Raw genomic sequence first — 24,793 nt, 5'->3', positions numbered from 1 at the left:
AATGAAGAACTTGATTTTTAACAGCATCAATTCAGTGATACATGTGGATGTTTGTTATGATATGGATAGCTCCTGCAAGACAGATGTCTGCACGGTTCCTGGGCAGCCTCCCCTCTGAGTAGGAGATACTTAATTTTAGCAATTGAACAGTGTAATATGTTTCAACTTTCCCCACCAGGTACTTTTCATAGCCAAAAAGGAAACTGCAGTTCCCAACCATCTGGGAAGACTGCTCTGTCCCTATTGCAGGTAACTGGTAGCTAATATTGGCCCCACATGAGATCCCAGCAGAAGCAACCCACCAGCACTCAAAGCTATTTTAAAAAAAAAAGATTGTTGCTTCTTCACATACAGCTTCCATTTGGAATCTGCTGGAATTCCACAAGTGGCTACTGTATCATGTTAGAAGCTGTTATAATGCAAATGAGGACAAATTTCCCACCACCCATTTGATAGATGTTTGATGCAAGAGTGGATGAGCAGCTGTCCAGCAGCTGAACTCAGTCAGTGCGATTCAAAAGACAAAGGAGACCATCCCAACCGAATGTTTATGCGCTGACCCACAGATTTTCACGGGCAAAAACGTGGTTAATGAATTGAATACAAAAATGTCTATCCGTTCACCAGCATGATTAAGTTAAAGGTCAGGTTTAAGGAAGAAGAAAGGAAAGGAGAGGAAAGGGGTAGAGATACTAGTTGTATGACAAAGAGATCTTAACCTACCTGTGGACCTCTGAGGAAATGTAATATATTAGAAGAATTAGTTTCCAAACCATTTTGGTTCTGTGGCAAGGGTTGTAGAATTAATCATTTTCCCACTGTGGCAATTTAGCATTTTAGTAAAGAAGAAGAATTGTAGCTTTACTGAGCTCAGCCAAGTGAACTAATGGTGGAAAGGAGAAAGGACCACTATCAGGAAATAAATATGAAACATGTGGACTCAGCAATGAAATATATGTAGATGCAGGTAACAAATTCCTGAAAACCAGTGACCTATAGAATAAGCTTTAAATACAGTACAATTAATCCAAGAGATAACTGAAAAAACAAACAGCAACTATCTACAAGTACAGATAGTCCTCATTTAGTGATCACAATTGGGACCAGCAACTTTGTCATTAAGTGAAGCAGTCACTAAGTGAAACTGTCTGTGCTTATGATCTTACTTCAGCTTTCCTTTGCTTTACAGACCTGCGAAGGTCATAAATATGAGACCTGGTCATAGAGCTACTTTTTCCTCACTGTCATAACTGAATGATGGATAAACAAGGCAGTTGTTAAACAAGGACTACCTGTAACTAAGTAAATAATCAAGCAACACATAACATTAGTTTCCTTGAGTCAAGCTCAGTTCTTGGGAATTCCACAGGCATGCCCATGTAATTTTCTTGTGAATATGGAAATGGTTTAACTCTGTCATCTTCCAGGGTGGTTTTGATCTCCCAGTCTACAGTCCTGGGAGACTCCTGCTAATTTCCTACTGATACTAACAAGGTCCAACAATTTGAATTTAAACTTGAATTTGAAAACAAGGTCCAACCCTACTTAGCTTTTCAAAATCAGCCACAGGTTCCACTCAGCCTTATGTTACTATGACCTAAATTTCATTCCCCTAGTATTCCAGAAACTAAATCTAAATATATTACTAACTGGTTTTTTGTTTGTTTGTTTATGCCTTTGAGTCAGTGTTGACTCCTGGCAACTGCCTGGACTAGTCCCTGTAGTTTTCTTGGCAAGATTTTTCAGAAGTGGTTTGCCCTTGCCTGCTTCCTACAGCTGAGAGAGGGGGACTGGCCCAAGATCACCCATTTGGCTTTGTACCTAAGGCAGGACTAGGACTCATGGTCTCCCAGTTTCTAGCCTGATGCCTTAACCACTACACCAAACTGGCTCTATTACCAAGAGTATAGTAGTTTAATTTAGGGACCAAATGGTAGAAGAAATGTACCTGAATATTTCTAGCTATCTACCTCTCAGCCTTACAAGGTAGTCCAGCCAAGAAGCAGACCCAGAAGTACTAGCTCTAACTTTATTGTAAGGTTACATTAACAGAATCTTGAAAGTCTGAAAGTACATCTCTCCCTGCTTGCCTTTACAGCCCAAGAAACTAGGGAGGGTCCCTTCTGAGATGTTTGTCATGCTCACATTCCTTCTGCGGACTCAGCTGCCTTTTATCTGACTGTTGTCTAGTCTGTGGCTCTTCCACCTGTCTCCCAAGGTCATTTCCACATACTATTACATCACCACAAGTAAACAGCTTCATATGGATTCACCTGAAAGCTGCTGAAGATCTGATATATAAATTGAGAGAAGAATATTAATTCAAACTAAAGACAGGCTGAGCTTGGGGCAGGGGAGTGGCAAGTTTCAACCTTGTAATGCAATAAAACTAAAATAAAGTATTCGTTATATTTGAGGAAAAGTACAAAAATTGAACTGACTCAAAGGCTAGCTTTGGAAAACTAACCAGAAAGAACTTTTAAAAACAGTTTATTCAAATAGAAACCATCAGGCCTTTTAAGGGCATATGAGTCATGCTGGGCTGGAGACTGGGTGGGGAAAACATACAGGAAAGACACAACCTTTCACCATCCCCACATATCTGGCTGCTTCTGTTAGATCTTCAGTACTGAAAATCATTACCTCACAGACACCCCAACAAATATCAATAGAAGTCTAATTAACACAGAACAAGAGCTAGGGGATTCCAGCTTTGGACATAAAATCAAAAGCCAAGTAATTCATCTACTTTCAGTGTCAACACATATATATCAAGTCATAGGCTTACAAACATTTGATGGCTTTATTAACACTGGATAACAAAAAGACTACAATGGCTCTGTTCTTTCCTTTCAAAGAACAGCTTTAAGCAAATTGTAGGCAGACACTGTTTCAAATAATGGAGGACTCACATACATACACTCAGAAAATCTTGTATAATTTCTCTACTATAATAAGGTGAATAATCAAATTAGTATCAGTTGCTTACATAATTACATTAGTATCATAATATCAAACATCAACGCACTTACATGATATCAGAAGGTAATAATGGCCAGTCAACTTAGCTCCTTGCAGCATGTGGGCAGATGTCAAATGCAGAGTATCTTCCTTCAGTTCTTTCTAGGTAGACTAAAAGTATCATTTGAAATAAATATTTCCCCTGAAGTGAGCTATAGTTCATTTGGCATCTTAGTAGCCCCCAAATTTCAAGGTATTGATCAGCCAGCATTGGCCCTTTCATGCGCAATCCTGGAAGAGTTTGCAGCATTATTTCTTGATTTGTCTGATATGGAACAGCTTTCACGTAATTGCATTTTCAAGAGCGAATAACAATAAATTTACTAATAACAGAAATTAGATATCCAACTATTGCAGTAATAGATCTCCTATAGCTATGATTCCATAGGTGTAATAGACTCAAACGGAATGTTTAAAAATGAATATACAAGCCTGAAAATGAGTCTTATTGTGGCATCTTTTCATTCTGACAAATGCTATCATCCTGGGTGAAGAGCTCCTTTAGTGCCACTGCTATCCATCCTTCAGCAGGTAAGGAGTAGCAGAGAAAAACAAAGAAACTTCTAGAAAGGAGCTCCAGTGGCTTTATGCAAAGCAGTGGCTGTGGATAAACAACACTGGAAGCACTGCAGATAATGAAAGAGCTCTCCACAGATGGGTACAGTGAGCATAAAATCAGCAAAGGCTGTACTCACACTCAGAGGCTTCTGAGAATGTGTAGATATTTTCAATCTCCTATGAATCATCTCCATGGACAGGCATCTTAAACACAAGCAAAGAGTAAACATGATGTATTATATCAAATTAACATCAATAGCTACTACCTGATATTTAACTTCTTTTTCTTTCCCTTTTTCTTTCATTTTTTACCCAGTCTGCTTAGTTAATAAAACTTACATTATGAGCAACTGGCAATTGTAGCATTCCATGCTACATCAATTATTATGACTTTATTGTGACTTATTGAAATTCAACGAATCCCAGAAGACTGTGCTGATGTTTTGGAAGCAATTAATTTTTGATTGATCTAATTCACTCCAGTACGGCATGTAAAATGTTCGTGGGTGTTTGAATAATTCTATTATATATAGGAAAACATTGCAGCCAAATCATCTGAAAATTAATTGCATAGTTATTTTCAGTAAATATAATTTATTGCAGCTCCATTGTGGTAACTTATGCAGTTACTTTATGAAGTAAACTAATGAAATAAATGAACATTGGCTAAAAAAATGAATGGGTAAGAAGAAACAGAATGCTGCTTTTGTGTTTCAAATGATTAACTTTCCTCTGTGCAAATACGATCCAACAGGATGGCAAAAACAAACAAAAAACAAAACAAAACATTTGTAAGACAAAAAGCTATCCTTTGTCAAGGATCTCTAGGTAGCACTCAGAACATTAATCCTACTTGTCTAAGTAGGGGCCAAGATGAATATACATACTTAGGTACAGAAACATACAGTGGTGAATCAAGGAAGATATATATACACACAGACACAGACATACTTTTTACTCCACCATTTATCCATTGTACTCCTCAACTCTTACATTCAAACTACTTTGCAGTGTGGGTTAGATTCAAAGCCTGTGACTATTCAAAAGGCAGCAAGCAATGTCCAACCCAAACACTGGTTCTCTGGATGTTGGAATGAGTTCTGTTTCCTGGCTTTGGGGACAATATCACAATTTCACCAAAAGCAAATTCAAGCTGGATATGACAGAAGTATTCTCAGACAAAGCTTCTGAAAAATTCAGTAGGAAGTGAAAGGAACATGCTGATATAAACCAGGATCTCTTTTCTGCAATTTCACACGTTCTTAATATTTGTTACACAAGCGTAAGGTTGGAAGGGGAGGGGAAAAAAACCTGATAACAAGCTAAATTCTGGATTATAGAGACGCGTGCATATTCTGCCCCACCCCATGTTCAAAGGACATCTTCACAAAATGAGCACAATGTGCTAGACAACAAAGCTCTCTTATATGAAAGGTACTGAAATTAAGTGAATGGAACTTATAACACTAGCACTTTGGTAACAGTAAAGGTAAAGGTAAAGGTTTCCCTTGACGTAAAGTCCAGTCGAATCCGACTCTAGGGGGCGGTGCTCATCTCCGTTTCTAAGCCTTGGAGCCGGCGTTGTCATAGACACTTCCGGGTCATGTGGCCAGCATGACGACTCGGAACGCCGTTACCTTCCCGCCGAAGCGGTACCTATTGATCTACTCACATTTGCATGTTTTCGAACTGCTAGGTGAGCAGGAGCTGGGATTAACAACGGGAGCTCACCCCGCCGCGCGGTTTCGAACCGCCGACCTTCTGATCGACAGCTCAGCGGTTTAACCCGCAGCGCCACCGCGTCCCAGAGATTCTATTAAAACAAAAAACAGAAGTTCCTCAAAAATATCATATAATATGTTTATATACATAGGTTCCATGCTAGTATATGCACATTCAAGTAAATGTTAGAGTAATAAGAGAGGAACATCTTTCAGTTTTGGCATGCTGCCAACAGCAATGGCAGGCCTGAGCAGTTAGATCCCCTGACATTGTCAACCTGTTAAAATGTCCCACAATGTGCTGCCCATAACTCCTATATCACAGAAAATACATCATGGGGGAAATGTAACTATTAGCCTGATGTTCCATTCAGCACTTTCTGCAAGGCCACAACTGTGCCCCCAGATGGTTGACCTGCCTAGCAATAGGACTGAAGGAGAGCTATGTCCTTCAGCTAAACTCACTGACAGGGAAGCCATTTTAATATCCTCACAACGCAATTAACCCCATGTATTCTTGCATTAAGGGGAAATGAAAATAACCACATTAGCAAATCCAGTCACATGATCTAATGACCACATTGCTGGCATGCTGCTGCCAGACTTTCCCCAATAGACCTAAGCCACATCCCATCATCTCCATCTTGGCTACCTGGAGAAACCTGGAACAGCCCTGAATCTAAGATTGATCCACATTTCCTCATGGAAGTTTCTACATAAAGTGCTTCTTTCACCTCAGCAAACACTCCATCGCTGGACATGTTTGTTAGAGTTTCCAGCTAATGTTATTCAAAGGTTATTGACTTTAAAGAGAAAAATGTGACTTTAATCAATATATATTTATACTACTGACAAAAGGAGAACTGAAGATGGCAAAGAGCCATTGCTCTTAGGAGAGAGAAAGCAGTTGTGGAGAAAAGGCAGAGTTACCAAATACAGCAGGTTCAAGGCAAAACCACTCCCTCCTGAACAATAAAACAGGCCAAGCCCTTCAAGGCACATATATTATTTTGCTACTGTTCTTCTGCACCCACCTTCCTCACTTGGTGGCCTCTAGATGTATGCCATAATTCACAGCCAGCTCTAGAATTGGCTGTGCTGGCCAGGGATTAGGGAATAGATTTCAGTTGCCTGAAAAACATACAAGACAGGTAGAGAATAAGCAGAATAACCAATCTAAAGCAAATATTTTCTGCCCCTTTGTTCCTTCAAATTGCCACCAGATAAACACTTGACAGCTTTCATATGTTGCATTTCAGTATATGAACCTTGACAGTTAATATTTGTATTTTATAGTAGCATGTAATTGACAATAAGTGTCCACTGTAAATTATATGTATGATTAGTGGCCAATTTGCACATATTACAAACAGATCTGTGCAAACTTACTTATAGGTCATTCTTTGAGTGAGATGGGGGTGACTAAATTGGAAATATAAATAAATAAATGAATGAATAAACAAACTCATGGATTGTGTCGCCTCCCTTTCTTGCCCAGCAAAACTAAGATACTGTAGCTGATCAACGGACAATATTCCAAAATATTTTATGATCAGCAATTAAATCAGGGAGTAGGTTTTCCAGTCCAATATGCCTGTATTACCTGATGATATAGCTAAAACAGATGGGGTGATATATCTTTTTTTTCCCCTTTCCTGTTCCATGCAGAATTCATTGACAGCAGCAAATGTTTTTATGACAATATAAGTAACATTATATTCAGTGGCTGCATTTTCTTCACACCTAATTCACAGGCGCAGGAAAACTTAAATCCACAGAAGCAATTTATGAAATTGATGAAAATGATTGGGCATATACTCTTAAACATCATACTTCAAATCTGGCGACTTGAACCAATTTGTTATCAGAACAGTGTAATTGCTTAGCACCCTTTGACTTCAAGTACATCATTTTCTTGGTTTATGTTTCAGTCATTACACAAATGTTGCCTTGTCAAATTAAAAAACAAACATATAGACTAGAATTAGATAAATATTTGCGGAGAGCTAACATGCCTTACTTGGGTTTCATCTCTTTCCAAACAAACTGGCTCACTCATCTTGAAAGGCTTTCCCTAAAGATAATGCCAGCTCATAAAATTAAAAGGGTTAGGACCAGTTCTGAAAACAAAAATGGAAAGACCATTATAAGATGGAATATGTTCAGACTGATTCACTCCAAACCTTACTCATGGGGTCCATACATGGAAGGATCCCACTGAGATTGTAAGAAACCATCTTGCATGCATAACTACTGCTGCAAGGATGAAAAGGAATGTGTGAACTTATCATCAAAAATCATCAAAAACCCAAATGTTGCCACTACTTATTCTACTGTAGGTATAATCTGAAACATTTGCTTCATTTGTTAGATATAGAACACTGCCTTTCCTCCACAAGTTCAAGGCAGCAGAGCACTCCCTCCTCCATTTTTTCCCAACAACAACCCTGTGAGGTACCGGAAATGTTAGCACAATGCTGTTTCAAACTTTACCAGCAGTTTATAGCTCGGGTGGGCAGCCTTCAGGACTGAAAAATCTGTTTTGTATTTTGTTACAACCTCACCAAATAAAACATATGCTTTAAGCGAAATAATTATGAGTCAAGAAGTTTTGAGTACCTGAAAGGAACTACTTATATAATTGAAGTGAAAGAAGAACAATTATTTTACTACTGCTTGTGCTAAGTAAACTCTTCCTGATTTACTTCAAAATTCCGAACATTTACCTCTAGATTAGACAAAAACAATGGCCACCACCATCTTTAAGCATGTTTGTGCATGTAGTCTACTCTAGCATGAACCATGACATGGTAGTTAGCTGATACCTAATTCCAGATGATCCAGGAAACCAAGGCCAGTCCAGGTTTGCTAGGAGGCAGGCACTTTGCATAGTGACACCCTCCATGACCTGGTTCCTTTTAAAGAATGTTTTAAAAGCCACCTTCCTGCTTACCCAGCAGAAAGAGAAAACAAACAGGAAAAACAGAGATGGCCTTGCAGGAAGTTTGAAAAGTGTTGAAATAAAAATGGCCTTTAAGGTGCTACATTCTAACCATGGTTTCACTAAGGTCAGGATTAAATGACACATTAGGTTTAAAAATAATTTTAAAAAATTGCTATTTAGGGCTGTGCAAATCTTCTATCAATATCTTGCTCGCTTCCAATATGGGCTGCCCCACTGGTTTTCTTTTGCTTCAATTCTCTCTCCCAGCACTCCACAAAATCTTCTAGTGCTTGCAAGATCCGGAAGAGATGTCTGCATCCGGGTAGCTTCTGGACAGAAGCTTCTTCTAGCTTCTGCAAGTGACAGAGGAGGTGGCAAGAAACAACAGCCAAGGTAACACTTATTCAGTGCCTTATTGAGGCAAACCCCATCACCTGCTTGCCCGGACATAGAGAACCGTGTTGCCTCTGCAACACAAAGCACTTTGTTGAGTTGACTCAAAGCCACCTAGCAAAGACCTACTGACTTATTAGGTGCTGAGTAAATGAAGCCTGTATAACCACACCTGCCCTCCTTTTTGACTCATTTCTTTTTTGTTTTCTCTCATGGTGCATTTCTAGGATTAATTCTCAGGAAGAAGGATGAGTAAGAAAGGTAGGCTATGTGTTATCAATGAGAGTGAAAAGTTCATTTTTATGCATTTATTTTGAACGGCCTTAAACATTTGAAAACGTCAACCTGAACGCCAACAGAGTACAACTGAATAAAGAATGAACCACGACTGCTGCTTTGTTATAAATTCTCTCCCTCCCATTGATTTTCTAGAAAAGAAGTATAAAACCTGTTGCTCCAGTCACATTTCCAACAGGGTAGGCAATGAGTAATAAGCTAATGAAAGAAAGCAATTATGCAACAGCATCACATCCTGTTTTTAGGACAGTTCACATCAATACAGTCCTCCTTTTCTGACTATGGAAACAAATAACCCTGTGAAAAACACTGATTAGCCAGCATCAACTCAAAGCAGTTGTTTCTTAATGGAAATTCTTCATGTACAGTACGTGGTTGAGAGAACTGTGAAGATCAGACATACAGGACACCATCTATCTAAAGACCACAACAGCTGCCCCCAGATGAAGCTAAACACTGATATGATCACATTGTGAGGCAGCCTCCTCTGACTTTGAGGGTCAGGAACCCAAAGCCCAGCCCCTACCAATGAGACAATGAACCTGATATCCAATGTAATCAAAAGTACTAACTTCATTTAAGTGCTAAACGAGGAATCTGGCTGCACATGCTCATCCTTGCTCTGAATGACTTCACCCTTGTCACTCCACCTGCCAGTCTGGACCAATTAGAGCTTTAAGGTAAGCAGTGAACTCCCCAGGTACCCTCCAGATGTCCCAGTACTAAAACCTCCAGAATTCCCAGCCAGGAGGTAGGGGAGTCTAAAAAAGGTAGTTTCGAGACATCTGACAATACCAATGTGAGAAAGGCTAATTTTCACATTTCTTGCTGTTACAGTCCACAGCAGATTAGGTATTGCTACATACAGGCCTTTGGAGTTATTTATTATTTTTATTATTTATTTTAATTTTTATCCCTTTATTATTTTTATAAATAACTCAAGGCGGCGAACATATCTAATACTCCTTCCTCTTCCTATTTTCCTCGCAACAGCAACCCTGTGAGGTGGGTTGGGCATGCCTAAGGCGGGACTAGAACTCACAGCCTCCTGGTTTCTAGCCCATTGCCTTAACCACTAACATGCCTTACCAGAAAAATGGGCCCTGAAGTTCTGACAAATGACTGTTATCATCCTTCTGTGCCATTGACAAGAACAGAAAAAAAAAAGATAAAATCCCTGGAAAGTAAAATCCGTCAGCTCTCACAAGGAATATTTCTTTCCAGAGCAAAGCACCAACTGTCCAGGGTAGGCTTGAGGAAGATAAGGCTAGGATCACCTTGTGCTCTATCTTTGGATAACTCAAGATAGCTGAAGAGTTGTGTATGATCTGCTAACATCTCAGTTCAGTGGTACTCCAAGTAGTTCAATGAGAAGTAAAGCTGTCTGTTGGCAAAGGACAAATGTGTGCCTGAAATGGAAGTTTTCACCATCTATTTTCTTCAGCTACAGTGGAGTGTGAAGGAGATCCTTATTTCCCACAAATTAAGCTGACTATTCTTACCTAGGTAAATAATTATTCCATTGTTTCTCATACTGATACTTCAGCTTGTTTTTGTTTCTCTATAAAGGCTTCTCATTCTCTTGATTAGAAATTAGCTCTCAAGCACCTGCTCTGTCTCTGCCTTACTCAGCCTCACGTAGGTTGTTGGAACAAATGGGTTCCACTCCTCAAGGTTTTGCTAGATGCAGAACACTGGAGGAATAAAACCAGCATATTCAAAAGAATAATTACATTTTCAATAGAGACATGTTTGATATCAAACTGAATGCATATGAGCTGTGAGTGCAAAGTGGATTAAAACTCTGATAGGCTTTCTTTCTTCTTTTTTCTGAAATCTGCCAGAATTTTTATGAGAATTTTTATGCAGAAAATGAGCTAAGGTACCCTCTGCACTCCATGTCATTAAACTTACAGTTAATAGAAGAATGACAGGAAATAACCATAACTACGGTTAAACCGCTGAGCTGTCGATCGGAAGGTCGGCGGTTCGAAACCGCGCGGCAGGGTGAGCTCCCGTTGCTCGTCCCAGCTCCTGCACACCAAGCAGTTCGAAAACATGCAAATGTGAGTAGATTAATTGGTACCGCTTCGGCGGGAAGGTAACGGCGTTCCGAGTCGTCATGCTGGCCACATGACCCGGAAGTGTCCTATGGACAACGCCGGCTCCAAGGCTTTGAAACGGAGATGAGCACCGCCCCCTAGAGTCGGACACGACTGGACTTTACGTCAAGGGAAACCTTTACCTTTACCTTTACCTACAATCAAGATCAGTCTTAACCTGGAGTCTACCCTCCAGATGTGAAGTGAATTACATGCTGAATTCTGTTTTACCATATTTGTAAGCTGTCCCAGTCATTGGTTTTTACACATTTCTTGACCATCAGGTGATGTGCGATTTGTTTTGTCCTTTTTGGGACTCATCAAGTGCACACAGTCATTAGTTAGTATAGTTATGTTGTTCAAACCCCTATATGGGTACTGAACTCATAGGGCATTGTGCTTTATAGAGTCCACCTAGATTTATGAGCTATCATGGCCTTGGAAGTCAAGGTAAGCAAGAAGGGAGATATATGCACAGATGGACCAGATTTTACTTATATGGCATTGACTTATTGATTTATCAAAATCCACAACCAAGCAGGAGGAAGTCCACCAAGTTCTTTGCTGCTATTAGCAAAGCACCTGGTAACAATGGGCTTCAGGTACAAAGGTATTACTGCATCAGCCTTGAGTGGGCAAAACTGGTCACAATAGCTAGGAAAAACATCCTCCCAACTGCATGAGAAATCTCTTTAGTACCAGTATATCCAGCTGAGCCCTACAACCCTTTGCTTTGTTTCAGAACCAAATCAACTTTTGAAAAGTGCAAGGTCATGTGAATTTTTTAAGCGGAGGAGCACTAGAGATTTTGTCCTTAACATTCATTCAGCCAGGCAAGTACTGCCAAATGGTTTCTATTTGCAGATTAGCTCAAGAGCTACATTTGCCCAGGGAAAAAGTTGGTAAATGTAAACATTTTCATGAATTAGCCATGTAGAAAGAGACCTACATGTAAAAAATAGACATCATTTGAACCAATTTCCTTCATTGTTACAGGTTTTAAAGCAAGCTTCTTAATATAGCTATTAAAACAGTATTTCATTAATGAATCAATTTGGTTCATTATTGCTGCATTCCCCTGATATTCCATTGCTTTTCATTTGAAAACTAAAATGAAATAGTAGAACTGATCATCATTAAATAAATGAACAGTGAGAGAGGATGCAATTTAATATCAGCAACGGCCTCCCCTCTAAATTTCACAAAACCTATTTCTGTGCCTGATGTTTGATTAGCAACACCAATAGATTATTAAAATATATTTTATATAACATTTATATCAAAATTATATGTATTAGAAAGACAGACAGATATGTTTGTGTGTACAGAAAAAAGACTGGTATTTCACTTACTTGACCAGATTCAAAAATTGTTGCTGGTTATATAAGCCTTCATCTTCTCCTTGTTCCCCAGTTTCACATAATCAATCTATAGCCTTCCTGCCTTTAGAATATTTGTGACTAATCCATGTTAGTCTGTGCTTGTGTCCCACTAACACTTTAATAACCACACCTAAGTTAGGAATCTCATTTTTAATAACATTAAATGCCTTGCTTGGACCAGACCACACAGCATGATTGTAGGATTATTTCCTTAGAATTCCTATTCTGTCCAAAGAAGCTTATTCACTAGTGTGTTGGGTTGCAGGATTTATGTTCTTAATACAGTTACTAAATATTGCAATACCAAACACAGATGGTTTTATCAAATTTAAAAAAGGAAAGAACTAATCTGGAATGCTTTGTTCTGATCCTTACAAACTCACTCTCAGTTCTGTGCACCTTTGAATGTATCACCTAGACAGCTTATTAAGAATGATGGAAGTTAAAATCAAACACATCTGGAAGGAGCCAACTTTGGGAAGGCTGTTTAAAGGACAGTCATAAATTTGCCAGCAGTAGCAGCAGCTGTAGCAATATATTGCATAGTAGGAAACAGAGGCCAGTATTTCTACCCACCATATATTGAATACATCCTGTGCATGCCAATCTTTCACAGGTACATGGAAACATTTTTCAGGAATGAAGAGGCCTTCAGTTCATCAAAAGCTGATCATTTCAATGTAGCAGTTATGAACTCAGAACACTAGAATTAAATTTATAAATACCAAATTCATAGCTTGGCTCAAATGATCCAATACTCTGTATTACCAGCAAAGAGCAGCAGAGAGGAAACTATGTTTACTAGGTCCCCCTGACCCTACAAGTCCTTGCACCCCTCAAAGTTACAAAGAACTAAGGGTGCTCTGGAATAGCAGTGTGGATTGTGCGAGAGACTGTAGAGCATTTCTGGCTCTGCACTGGGACAATAATGGCATGGAAGGATCAGCCGTTCACTCTTTCTGGAAATGCCACTCACTCGTTACTCCAGGAAAAAAAAAACTAATGTGGGCTTCCGGTGGGGAATGGTGGACTTAGCAGCTGTGCCCACGGGCTTAGCAGGCTGAGCTGACAGTGTGGTAACTTTTCTGGGGCTCATGCAGGCTCTCCTGAAGCCCAGAAACGTTTTCTGGATAAAGAAAAACACCTGGAATCACCCCATCTGTCCTCCGGACAGCTCCTTGCAGCCAGAAGATCGCAAACAGCATTTGTGCTCAACTGGTAAGAGCCAGCTGGGAGGCAGGGATGTCATCACTTTCCAAGTCACACTGTTGCCTTACAGGGAAACTAAGACCGGCCATCCCATTTCTAGATCACCAAATTGTATTTTTTTAAAAGTATATGTACCCCAAGAGAGGCTTTCTACAGCAAGTAGAAGCTGGCTCTCTTGGTGCTTATCGTTATTTTTGGGATTACTTCTTTAAAAAAAAATTTTTTTTAAGTTTTGGATTTCATTCTCCTTCCAAGTATAAAGGAGGACTGAGAGTAAACAATTGTCTTCCTGTTATTATTTTTGTATTAAATTTGAAGATATTAGCATCTTCCTACACATTGAATCGGCTGATTTGAACCTTCATCTGTTTCCACTTTCCCTTGGGAACTGCCTTCTTATCTCACTTTTGCTTGCGTAAATACATTTTGGAACTTTTTCATATCCTTGACTTTCACTGGTTAAGCTCCTAGGGAGTGCTATCATCTACTGCGTGAGACATGGAGGATTTTAAACAGATTTTTTTCTGACTTCCACCAAGATTTTGAACAGATTTCTTCTGACTTTTACCACGTTTTTAATGCAAGATATTCAGGACATTGTGGAAAATATGAGATCTAACATGTGCCATCAGGCTGGGGATGTGGTGGATGAAATTGAGGAATTCAACAGTGATAGAAATCTTTCTTCTAAGAGTGAGATTGGGATTTTTACTGAGATGCTGGATGAAGATTGGATAGTGCAGTTGGAGAAATTTAAGGGAGAGAGAGATCTGCAAGCCACAAGTGAAATTGACTTTCTGGTGGGATGCCATGAAAAGAAGTTGAAAGTTTTGAGGGGGGCAGTCAGGCTGTTTGATTCTTTTAAGAGAAAAGCTCTGTGCACATTGTGGGGATATGTAAATGCTCTGGTTTATTTTGAAGAGGGCTAAGGATTATAGAATGTCTGTCTGGTTTGCTTTAAGGGTTTGATTGATGTCATTTGCTTTTAAAGATTTGGATTAAGATTATTAAGGTTAAAATGTGTTTATTTGGATGGTTTTAAGGATTTGATTTAAGGTAACTGTTTTGAGTTGTCTTTTTGGGTTTATTAAGACTATTAAAACTGTTCTATTATCAAGTATAATAGCAGACAATCTATGTGCTTTTTAACTTGATTCTTATTTTAGTAGACAGAAATGTATAGAATAGTAGTAGGAAGGGGATAATTAAATACATGTTATCTTTTGAAGGGGAGAAAGATGTTTAGGAGGTTTATATTAATTTTTTTAATTTTAATATAAGGGGGAAGAGTAACTGTACTTAGTGATTTTTATTATGTGCCGAAGTGGAATGATTTATAGAAATAATGTGGTTTTGGTTTAATATAGAATAAGAGATTGATTATGGAAATTTTTGTATATCCTTGCTGTTTAAAGTCGGAAGCCACAACTTTTTGTAAATTTTAAAAAAATTTCTCTTGTGTTTTCACACCTTTTTAGTTCTTTTTTCCTTCTTTGTAGTTTTTTTTTGTAGTTTTTACTCTTCTCTTGAAACTTAATAAAATTTATTAAAAAAGAAAAAGAAAACAAATCAAATGTATCTTCCAAGGTTTCCTGGAGCTTGAACACAATAAAGATTAACAATATTTATACCAAATAATATAATGAAACATAATTGCCATTGACTTTAACAAAGCATGGTTTATGTCATGAGTAAGGATGGCGAGCAGGGGGCTCCCACCCAGACTGTCAAGCGCATGTGTAGCACTGAGGAATTGGTGAGCCATTCCAAGAGGCAGATTGGGACCGCCTTAACCTGCGGGGTTTATATGGCTGGGTTTTTCCCACGCTTCCTCAGTTTGTTAGGATTCTTGTTAAGTACTAGTAATAAATATTAGAGACCAAGTCATTGTCTCAGTGTGTTTCCTGGTAGTCAGGACAGCTTACCTGAACTTTGGTACTCAAATGTAACACCTCAAACTGAAGGGAACAGATTAGCTGAATGTTTTACAGAAACACTTAAATTTTATGCTTTATACATTGATGCAGGACAATCATGATATTAAACATTATGTTACTAATGCTTCTCATGCTACAGTTATAGACATCAGTATATAAATCTTTCCATATTTATTCTGTTAACACTTTATTATGGCTTTTGCTTGTTCCAATTTTCCAGATAATTTTCCTCATTCCCTTTAAATATTATGTTTTAACATGCCTTCATATTAATTATTTTTTAAAAATAGAATTGCTATAAGCAAATAAAACTCCATGTTATATTTCAAATATTTAATATTTATAAAATATATTTGTAATATTTAAATAGTATATGCAAGTGAATTAAAATTCCTTATGACAGTCAATTATGATTTTTCTAATTTAAGTAAAAGAAATTCCCATATGCTTGGTTTTGTACTTACTTTAGCAGCACAGTTAATTACTATTTTAATCCCTGAGTAATGTCCAGTTATCCCTTCCCACTAACAAAATAGCTTTCACCAGACTGTTTCCCCCAGGTTTTCATAATCAGCCCAAATCAATCCAGCGCAGAATGAAATCCTCTTCACTGAAGGTTACGGACCACATTCTACCTCACTGGTCTGGTGTGAGTAGGTACTCTTAAGCTGAGAGAGAATGACTGGCTCAAAGTCACCCACTGGCCTCCATGCCTGAGAGAGAAGTAGGGCCTGGCTCTTGCCACTCCTAGTCCAGCACCTTACCCACTATACCACACTGGCTCACATTCAAATTCCTCCGTGTGTATCATTAAAAGATACTCCAAACAACCAGGACCCTCTGAAGCAGTTCTGGTGGTACGTGGGGACTGATGGACAAGGAGAAGAGATGGGTAAAGTCCCATGGTGTGAAATGTTGTCCACTTATGCAGCCAAGCACTTGCCCGATACCGGTCAATCACATTAGATGGAGGCAATGCCAAAGATATTTATAAATACTGTAAGAATTTTATAGAGCAAATGTGAAGATATAAAGCAGTGCTGTCAAGTCTCAGTTACACAAACAGTTAAGCAAGAGACCCCAAAATGAAGCATAATCCAAAATACAGTTTTGCCTAGACAGAAAAACATTTTGGATAATCTGTTTTAATCTGTCTGGGGAAGTTAACATTTTAACAGCCATCAAGTTTAGACAGCAGTTGACTAGCATATCTAGAATATATTGCAGTTGAATATAAAATCAGTGGACAACAGCTACTTATCTGTGCCCCGCCCCTCCATATATATACACACACATAAACATACACACACATATTCAGGGAGTAAATCTATCTATGCGGTTGCTAGCAGTTGAAAACAACTTGATGGCACATAATCAATACACACACACAAACATACACACAGACTAACTATCAGCAGTAACCTCCAGCATAAAATATACTTACAAAACAACTCTATTTACAAATTGCTTGCACCTGGCAAAGTTGCCAGTTTAAAACGTTTCATACTCAAAACCTAATTTTCTAACCAACTGTGTCTATTTCAATAACTAGATCCAATAATCATCAGAAACATTGCATAATTATTTTACTCTGTATAATAATTATACATGTAAATACAAATCCCCTATAGCAAATGCATACATACTATATAAATACTTGCAAACAGGTTTAACATTATTTTAATCCTTCTTTGGAATATCTCGATAAAATATGCATCCTAACAAAATGGATTAAGATTGTCTCTGTGAAAAATATCGTAGCAAGAGTTGCTGTAAGGCAAAGTGCTCCAACTGTGACGTGAATTAATCTGGCCATCCACCCTTTATTACAGCACAAGAACACCTACAAAGAAAAGAAACTGACATTACTATGACAAAGAAAGCAAACCTAACTTACTTCCAGGTTAATGTTCTGATCCAAAGGTAAAGGAAAGCTAGTATTTCATACACACTATAACCTGCTCCTCAATCATTTTCTTGCAAAATTGCCCTGCTCCAGGTAGTTCAGCTATCACTTAAAAGTGTCAGATCCAAGTGCCAGATCCAAAGCCATTCTGAACTCTGGCAGGATGGAAGCTGCTAGACACACTGCAGCATGACAAGCACTATAGAGCTTTATTCAAACCTTTTAAAGTCATTTTAAGAAGAAAAGTAATTTATATCCAATTGGGATTATTTCTGAACAATGTATGGAATAAAAAAACTTGAATCACGTACCACATATTTCATACTGTAGCTTATGCAGACATACTAAGTACATGGAGAGACACACCACATTCATTCAGATGTATTTGCGGGTATTATCTACGTACATGGAACAGCAGTATGTCATGTTTTCACTTTGCTTATTAAGACTGTGTTGCAGTTTATTTAACAGTAGGACTGTGCAAGCCAATTGCAAGGTCTCCCTAGATCATCAAGGTGGCTGCCTCTGTTGAAAGTCTGGTATGTTCAAGACTCCATCCTGGTCTTCTGAGCATGTGTGGGCATCCAGAGAAGATACTTTTCTCTCTAGGCTCATAAGACCAGAAAAGGGCCTTTAAGCGGACAAATTCAGAAGATGCAGCTATTTTGACACAGTGGGTTAAAGAGGCACTTCACAAAGTGACTCTCCAAATGATAGAAAAAAGTGTTAGTTTAGTTACCTGTTTTGACCAAATGAAAACAAAGTTGGAAGAAAAAACAATATCACTCACCTCTGAAACTCTAGTGCTTATTCCACTGATGATATAAACAAAAAGCAGGAAATGTGAAATAAGAAGGCCCTTCAAAGGTCTATAAGGACTGTGTCCAAAATATCTGTAGATGTAGTGGATGCTGTGCATAATTCGGATCCCCATATTGAAGCAGTTGGCAAGGATAAATCCTATGCTCCCTAGCCAATGGGTCAAGAAGTAAGACATGCCCAAAAATACAAAGGACAAAGCCAGCATGACAAAGTTATACCTAAAAACAAAAATGAAGTAAGTGAAAATATTTTATACATTTCAGCATCTTAGCAATTTACTGACTTAGAGATGGAATTATTTTTAGAGTACTTGAACTAAACTTCTAACTGGTTTCATATGTGTAGGCCTCATTGGCTAGAAGCTTTAGGAACCAGCAAGTCTCCAGCTGAAATAGCCTGTAACATAGATGTAGTAGTAAGTTCCCAATCGCTCCCTTGGGACTGATTCGGGAAGCGAGTTAAACCATGTAATTTTATTCAAGGGTTGAAAGGGGTGTTTGGCTCATTTTCTGTACATTTGTAAGTTGTCCATCCATTTGTTCAGCCCTTTTCCAAACAACTTATCAATCTAATCTAAAAGCAGTAATGTTCCAGGTATGGTCAGAAGGGAAAAGAGGTTTACAGGTATTCCTCACTTAACGACCATTCGTTTAGTGATGGTTTGGACTTACAACAGTGCTGAAAAAGCTGACTTGTAACCTGTCCTCACACTTAAGGCCATCGCAGCAGCCCCCACGGTCATGTAATCATGATTTGGGCGCTTGGCAACCAGTTCACATTTATGACCATTGCATCATCCCATGGTCACATGATCATCATTTTCAAACTTCCCGGCTGGCTTCTGGCAAGCAAAATCAATGGGGAACCACGTGATTCACTTAATGGCCATGTGGTTTGCTTAATGCCTGCAGTGATTCGCTTAATGACCACCACAAAAGTCATAAAATCAGATCGGATTCATTTAATCACCACTTCGCTTAGCAACCGAAATGCTGGTCCCAATTGTGGTCGTTAAGCGAGGACTACCTGTAATCTTTTTATCTTTTTCTCCCATCTATCACCACCTCCCCAAAACTTAAAAGAAGAAAAACACATTTCCTATTGACACTGTGGAGAAAAAATACATTCCAAATAATTACTTCGTAACGAAGGAGAGACAGATTAGATCCACATTATAGGGAGATGTGAGATACAATATATGCACTGCTTTGAACATTGAGAAAATGTTTTATTATAAATACAAGCCTCACTGAGACACAATACTAAATGATGACTTTTTAAATCTTTTTTCTCCCTCTTTTCTATCTTTTGTTGTGGCCTCAAAAAGGTTAGAAGCTTTCATTTCTGTTTTTAACTAAGCATAGTTTATGACTACGTCTAAACTATAGCAAACTATGTCTGACAAAGCCAATTTCAAACCTTAGCTGACTTAGTCCCCTAACCATTATTTCAAAGATTAACATCAGTTTTGGACTTAGATATAATGATAAAGTATGTAAATTAAACAAGAGGCAAAAATGTCTGATCTCTTGCCATACTTCGAGAGAGGGAAAGTTTGTGCGTTATACTAAAGAGTAGTTTGGCATTATGTCCAAACCAGATGATGTAATATGAGATGGATATAAAAAGGATGATATAAGGAGCAACACACAAGCAACCATCATAATTTTCAAATTGCTATTAAGGTTTTTTTTAAAAAATTCAGGCTTAAAGCTTCATTTCTGAAATGAAAAGCTGACGAAGCCTGAAGATTGAACTGAAGAGTGAATCAGGTCTAAAGATAGCCACAAATACACATTGAATGGTAAGTGTGTTTTTAAAGGATTGCCTGTCAATATTAGTACTTCTGTTATGTGGATATGGGTTTATAATAGTATCTATGTCAATTAGGAATGGAATATTTAATAACAGCATCTCTTCTCTCTACCTACACATTTATGTATAGAGAAGTGTTTTGCTATGGAACACCACTGACAAACCAAACCTAAATATTATCTTAAATATTCTTTCAATATTCCAATGTCTCTGCTTTTCTCACATTCAACACTATCTAAGAAACTTCATTAATGCTTAAAGATACCCATGCATGGGAAATGGGAATTAATAACGAATTCACGAAAATGAGGATTAATTCAATATTATTCTGATCTTAAACTAGAATGCTGTAATAAGCATCTTCAAGGTTTTGCCTTTCACACTAGAGGGTAGCTTTACTGGTATGGGAGTTTACAATTAATCACATCTTACAACTCTCTGAAATGTATTTTACTTGATCAAAAGTCAATTTAAAACAAAATTATGAAAGACTCAGCTCCATAGTGACATGAATTGGCAGAGCAGCCTATATTATCTTAAATATGTAATTCAAAATGTCAAAACATTTAGTTAATCATTTGTTTTCAGTGGGATAGGTTTTCTATAAAGTTAAATATGACTGAGATATATCTGACAAGGGTAAATCTACTTCAGCTACTGCTTCACAAGATGTATCCTTAGTCAATAAAGTTAGTATATGTCGCACCAGAACTCTTCACCAGAAGAAAAACAGAATAGATTGCATTGAAGAGCTGCCTCACAAGTGTTACTTACTTATAAAGTTTATAAACAACTCTCAGGCACGACCTCCCCAACATGCAGTTGTTTCAGAGCAAAGTAAAGGTAGGCTGCCATCAATGGCAGCTGTTATTGTGCCAGTCACAGGACTGAAATTAGGTCACAGCCACAACAGAAAGACCTGAGCCATACCTTATGTTCCAAGAAGCTGCTGCACTGTATTTTAAAGGCTAACCCTCATACTGAAACTTAGAATTTTACCTATAATGCATCTCATTTTCATGGAAGGAATAATTGTATATAGCAGAAGCTGTGGAGTGAGTACAAGGTTTGGGGATCGGTATTGGTAGAGATCAGACCACCCAAGATCAAGCAGAATGAGTAGAATTTGCACATTCTCCAATACTGGGATCAAATGCAGCACTTCATTTGTTTTCCCATAGCAGTGAACGGTGGAGGAGTAAATACTAATGGCTATGCTTATTTTAGGGTTTTGCACATTATATATTTAATAAGACTCTCACTAGGTTCCTGATGCCATTTTATGAACTATCGATCAGGACTAGCACTTTATTGTATCGCTGTAAGTTTACATAAAGCATCACTCAAAATAATGCAACTGAGAGCTGCTTAAGATGTCACGCAGATAAAAAAGTACGATACTTCAATGAGGGATCATTAGGAATATCTGAGTATTTTAGCTACGTGGATGGCTACCTTACAGGCAGATGAACTAGCTAGGATGTTCACTGACTGCTGATAAAGCTAGTCACATTTATATCTTCCCTGAAAAGGAGTATCATGAACTTCATGGAACATATCTAGCAATAACCATGTTACCGAAAAACAAGAGCTCTATGTAGGCATTAGAGAAATGTCCTGCAGATTGTAGGGATAAAGCACAGAATTTGGGAAGGGAAATAGTGTATCGGGGAGGAGTATGAATAAGCCAACCAAACTGTCCATGTTTCCATCCCAGAAGGAGATTCCAACTGTGCTGATTACCCTTCAGCCAGGAACACTAGAAATAGCGCATTGCGGGCAAGGCAGATACACACAACTTCCCCATGTCCCCACACATAGTATATATTCTTGCCATGCTTTTCTCTGAATACTTGGACAGGTGTTTGGCACTCTACTTCAAGGAATTTGTCTATGAAACCAAAACAGTAGCAGGCACTGCTTCAGGTTATTGCAAAAGTGAAACAAACGTCCTGTTTCTCATTCATTCAAAAAGAAAGAAAAGACCTTTTCATTGTCTACATGTTAATTCTTTACCTCCCACCTCTATGATATCTTTATCTAAGGACATAATTGTTAATGTAGAGTTACTGGAACATTACAAAATTATAAATTATATTCTTCTTTGTAACTATCATGTATTTCCTATAAAAATTTGAAAATCCATTAAACTGCATTTTCCACAATAGTGGACAAACAACAAGCAGAATGGAAGAGTCAGAAAAATTATGAAATTGAGAACTTGGCGGCCTCTTGGGAAGCCTCTGGATATTGACCAGCTGAGTACTGCTGCTATAATATGCTCTGAGTACATACAGTACTAGCAATCAACATTCTTCCTGCCAAGCTTTTATAGGAAACCCAACTGGGAATCTGCTGGAAAGAAGGCAAGAGTAAAGAAAGGGACCAGAAACTTAGAAGAAGCAGTTTGAATTTGCTGAAGTTTGCAGTTGGTAAGCCCTTAGCAAGACCCAATAGGATAAAGATAAGAAACTACAGGAAGAAAGCTACTGCAGGTTTTCCAAAGTTCCATGAAAACTTTATTGAGTTCCATGATAGGGGGGAAAGAGGGAGGGGAATCACTTGAATGCAGTTGGAGGTACCCATAGCAATTTTTCTAAGGTATGGTGGAAAGGGCAGGGCTTGTCAACTGACATACAGAAGCAGACACCAGAGGTTCAAGGATTTTTGTTTTTTTAACTAAGGTTCCATGGGCTGAACAATTTTGAAAGCCTCTATTCCACTGGATTAGGAACAGTCCAAATAGAAAAAAATGTTTTCCCCACTCCAAATACAGAGCAGACACATACAGATTAATTAAAAGCTTCTAACCTGAATGTTAACTCTTCTTTACAAATAGGCCAGTATCAAGTATTATTATACATAATGAGAATAAATTCTGTTATAATTAGGTGAATTGCTTCATGCTGTAGGCAAATAAATGTGCAATAGGAACTACACCAACAAACAAGTTTTATTTATTAGGACCTCAAATAGGTAAGAATCTAACCAATTCAACACACATACCCCCAGTACAGCTTGAGGTTATATCATACAGACTTGAAATTCAGCCTTTGATATATTAGAAAACTATCTACTACAAACAATTCACAATTTATTACCCTTTTGGAGAATTGTACTCATTAGTATTTCCTATGCCTAAGTGGTAGAACTAATGGAATGGAAGACTCAGACCCAGGTTCATGTTCACCCTCACCCCTCACCCACAATACCCAGGTGTGCAATTTCATTTACTGGGGACACCCCTAACTTTTATTTGAGATGCTTAATTAAAATCAACCCTTCAACTCTAATTGATTATATGTCTATGTGAACCTTCAGGGACTAAGTGAGTTATGTACATAAACTGCTTCTCTAGCAATCAGTAAACTTCCCAGTTAGATTAGATCTTTCAGTTCATGAATGGTTCCTCATATAAATGAATACATTTTTCTATTCATGAGAGAGTGTAACTATCAAACTTAATAAGCTATCACTTATTCTGAGGGACTTGTACAATCTGAACTCTCTTCTTCATACAAAGTTACAGAGAATATGGAATTAAAATTAACTTTTAGTAGTTGTGGCCATTTTACATTACCTGTCCAATTCTTCTTTACACATTGAAGCGAATGTAAAACATTCTGTTACCCCATTAACAGCAAGCAGCAAGACATACAAACTATAGCAGCGAAGGAGACTTGGACCTGATTAAACATTGTGATAAGTAGATTAATTACATATAACCTAAATTTTGTGCACAAATGCAAATAAAAATATTAATAAGTTCTAAGAGCACAATCAACTTACAATCTAGCTATTTAAAAAAATCTAGTTTACCTGTGCAATATAAAAGTATTCAAGTATTCAATTTCAAAGCAAACACAGTATAAGAAATAGTACAAATAATTAGGTCTGAGTGTGGGTTAAACTGTGGGTGCATTTCAGTTACCGACAATCCTCCTTTCTTGGTCTCCAATGATGACAGAGAAAGCTTTACTAGGCAAACTGTTCAATTCTGAAGGCCATCAAAAAGTCTACTGCGAGCCAGATGGCTGCTACTAATGTGCATTCCATTAACAGAATTTATGGATCATTTTCACGAACATGGCAGATGCCAAAATACAATTGACTGACCCATTCTGCTTATTCCAAAATTAGTTTTATATTTAAAAAATTGAGTCACCCTTTGAAAGCTAGATAAATGTACGTAGATCATACGAAGCTGCCATACAGAGTCAAACCAAATAAGCAGACTGATAATTTCTACTTCAACTATAGCAGCTCTCTGAAGTCTCAAGGAAAGATTGTGTCTATATTTTAAATCAGGGATGGGGAACCTCAGCTCTCCAGATGATACTGGACTACTGTTCCCTGTGCAACCTCAATCAGCATGGCCAATGGTGAAGGAAGCTGGAAGCTTTAGTTCAGCAAAATCTGTAGAGCAGAGGTTTCCTACTCCAATTATAAATGATGAACTGAATACAGAGCTAAACCACTAACAACGTGACAGTAGAGTTCATTTATTTGTCTCTCCATGTTCATATTTTACATTCAACCATAACCAACAGGAATATATTGCTCCATGGAAGCTGGGTTTTTTTTTAGAACAGTCCTCTTTCTCCAAGACTGCAAGCAAGAGATAAAATTCAGTGACAACCACACATATTGTCCAATGCTAATCTAAAACTTTGCAGGTTGGGTGTG

General features: G+C 38.0%; 1 protein-coding gene and 1 long non-coding RNA gene across 3 annotated transcripts in view; both read right to left on the bottom strand.

Annotated features, from left to right (window-relative positions):
• Positions 1 to 3,023: 3,023 nt before the first annotated feature.
• Positions 3,024 to 7,682, bottom strand: LOC134492258 (uncharacterized). Of its 2 annotated transcripts, XR_010067412.1 has the most exons (5): positions 7,321 to 7,682; positions 6,904 to 7,065; positions 6,335 to 6,431; positions 3,717 to 3,783; positions 3,024 to 3,123 (listed from the first exon to the last, which is right to left on the bottom strand). It is a non-coding gene; the product is annotated as an uncharacterized LOC134492258 (long non-coding RNA). The 2 variants fall into 2 exon arrangements; XR_010067411.1 differs by lacking the exon at positions 6,904 to 7,065.
• Positions 7,683 to 16,536: 8,854 nt separating this feature from the next.
• RFT1 (RFT1 homolog) overlaps positions 16,537 to 24,793 on the bottom strand; it is a 32,084-nt gene continuing 23,827 nt past the window's right edge. Inside the window, exons 11-13 of the mRNA XM_063291873.1 lie at positions 23,688 to 23,793; positions 18,261 to 18,510; positions 16,537 to 17,407 (exon numbers count right to left, since the gene is read on the bottom strand). Of these exons, the coding sequence (XP_063147943.1) occupies positions 17,240 to 17,407; positions 18,261 to 18,510; positions 23,688 to 23,793 (524 nt within the window). The 3' untranslated portion in view covers positions 16,537 to 17,239. The remainder of the gene's footprint in view (positions 17,408 to 18,260; positions 18,511 to 23,687; positions 23,794 to 24,793) is intronic.

Source organism: Candoia aspera, chromosome 2 (assembly GCF_035149785.1).
Source record: "Candoia aspera isolate rCanAsp1 chromosome 2, rCanAsp1.hap2, whole genome shotgun sequence".
NCBI classification, from domain to species: Eukaryota; Metazoa; Chordata; class Lepidosauria; order Squamata; family Boidae; genus Candoia; species Candoia aspera.
The sequence above is the reverse complement of the archived record's forward strand: the minus strand, read 5'-3'. Positions and strand labels throughout refer to the sequence as shown.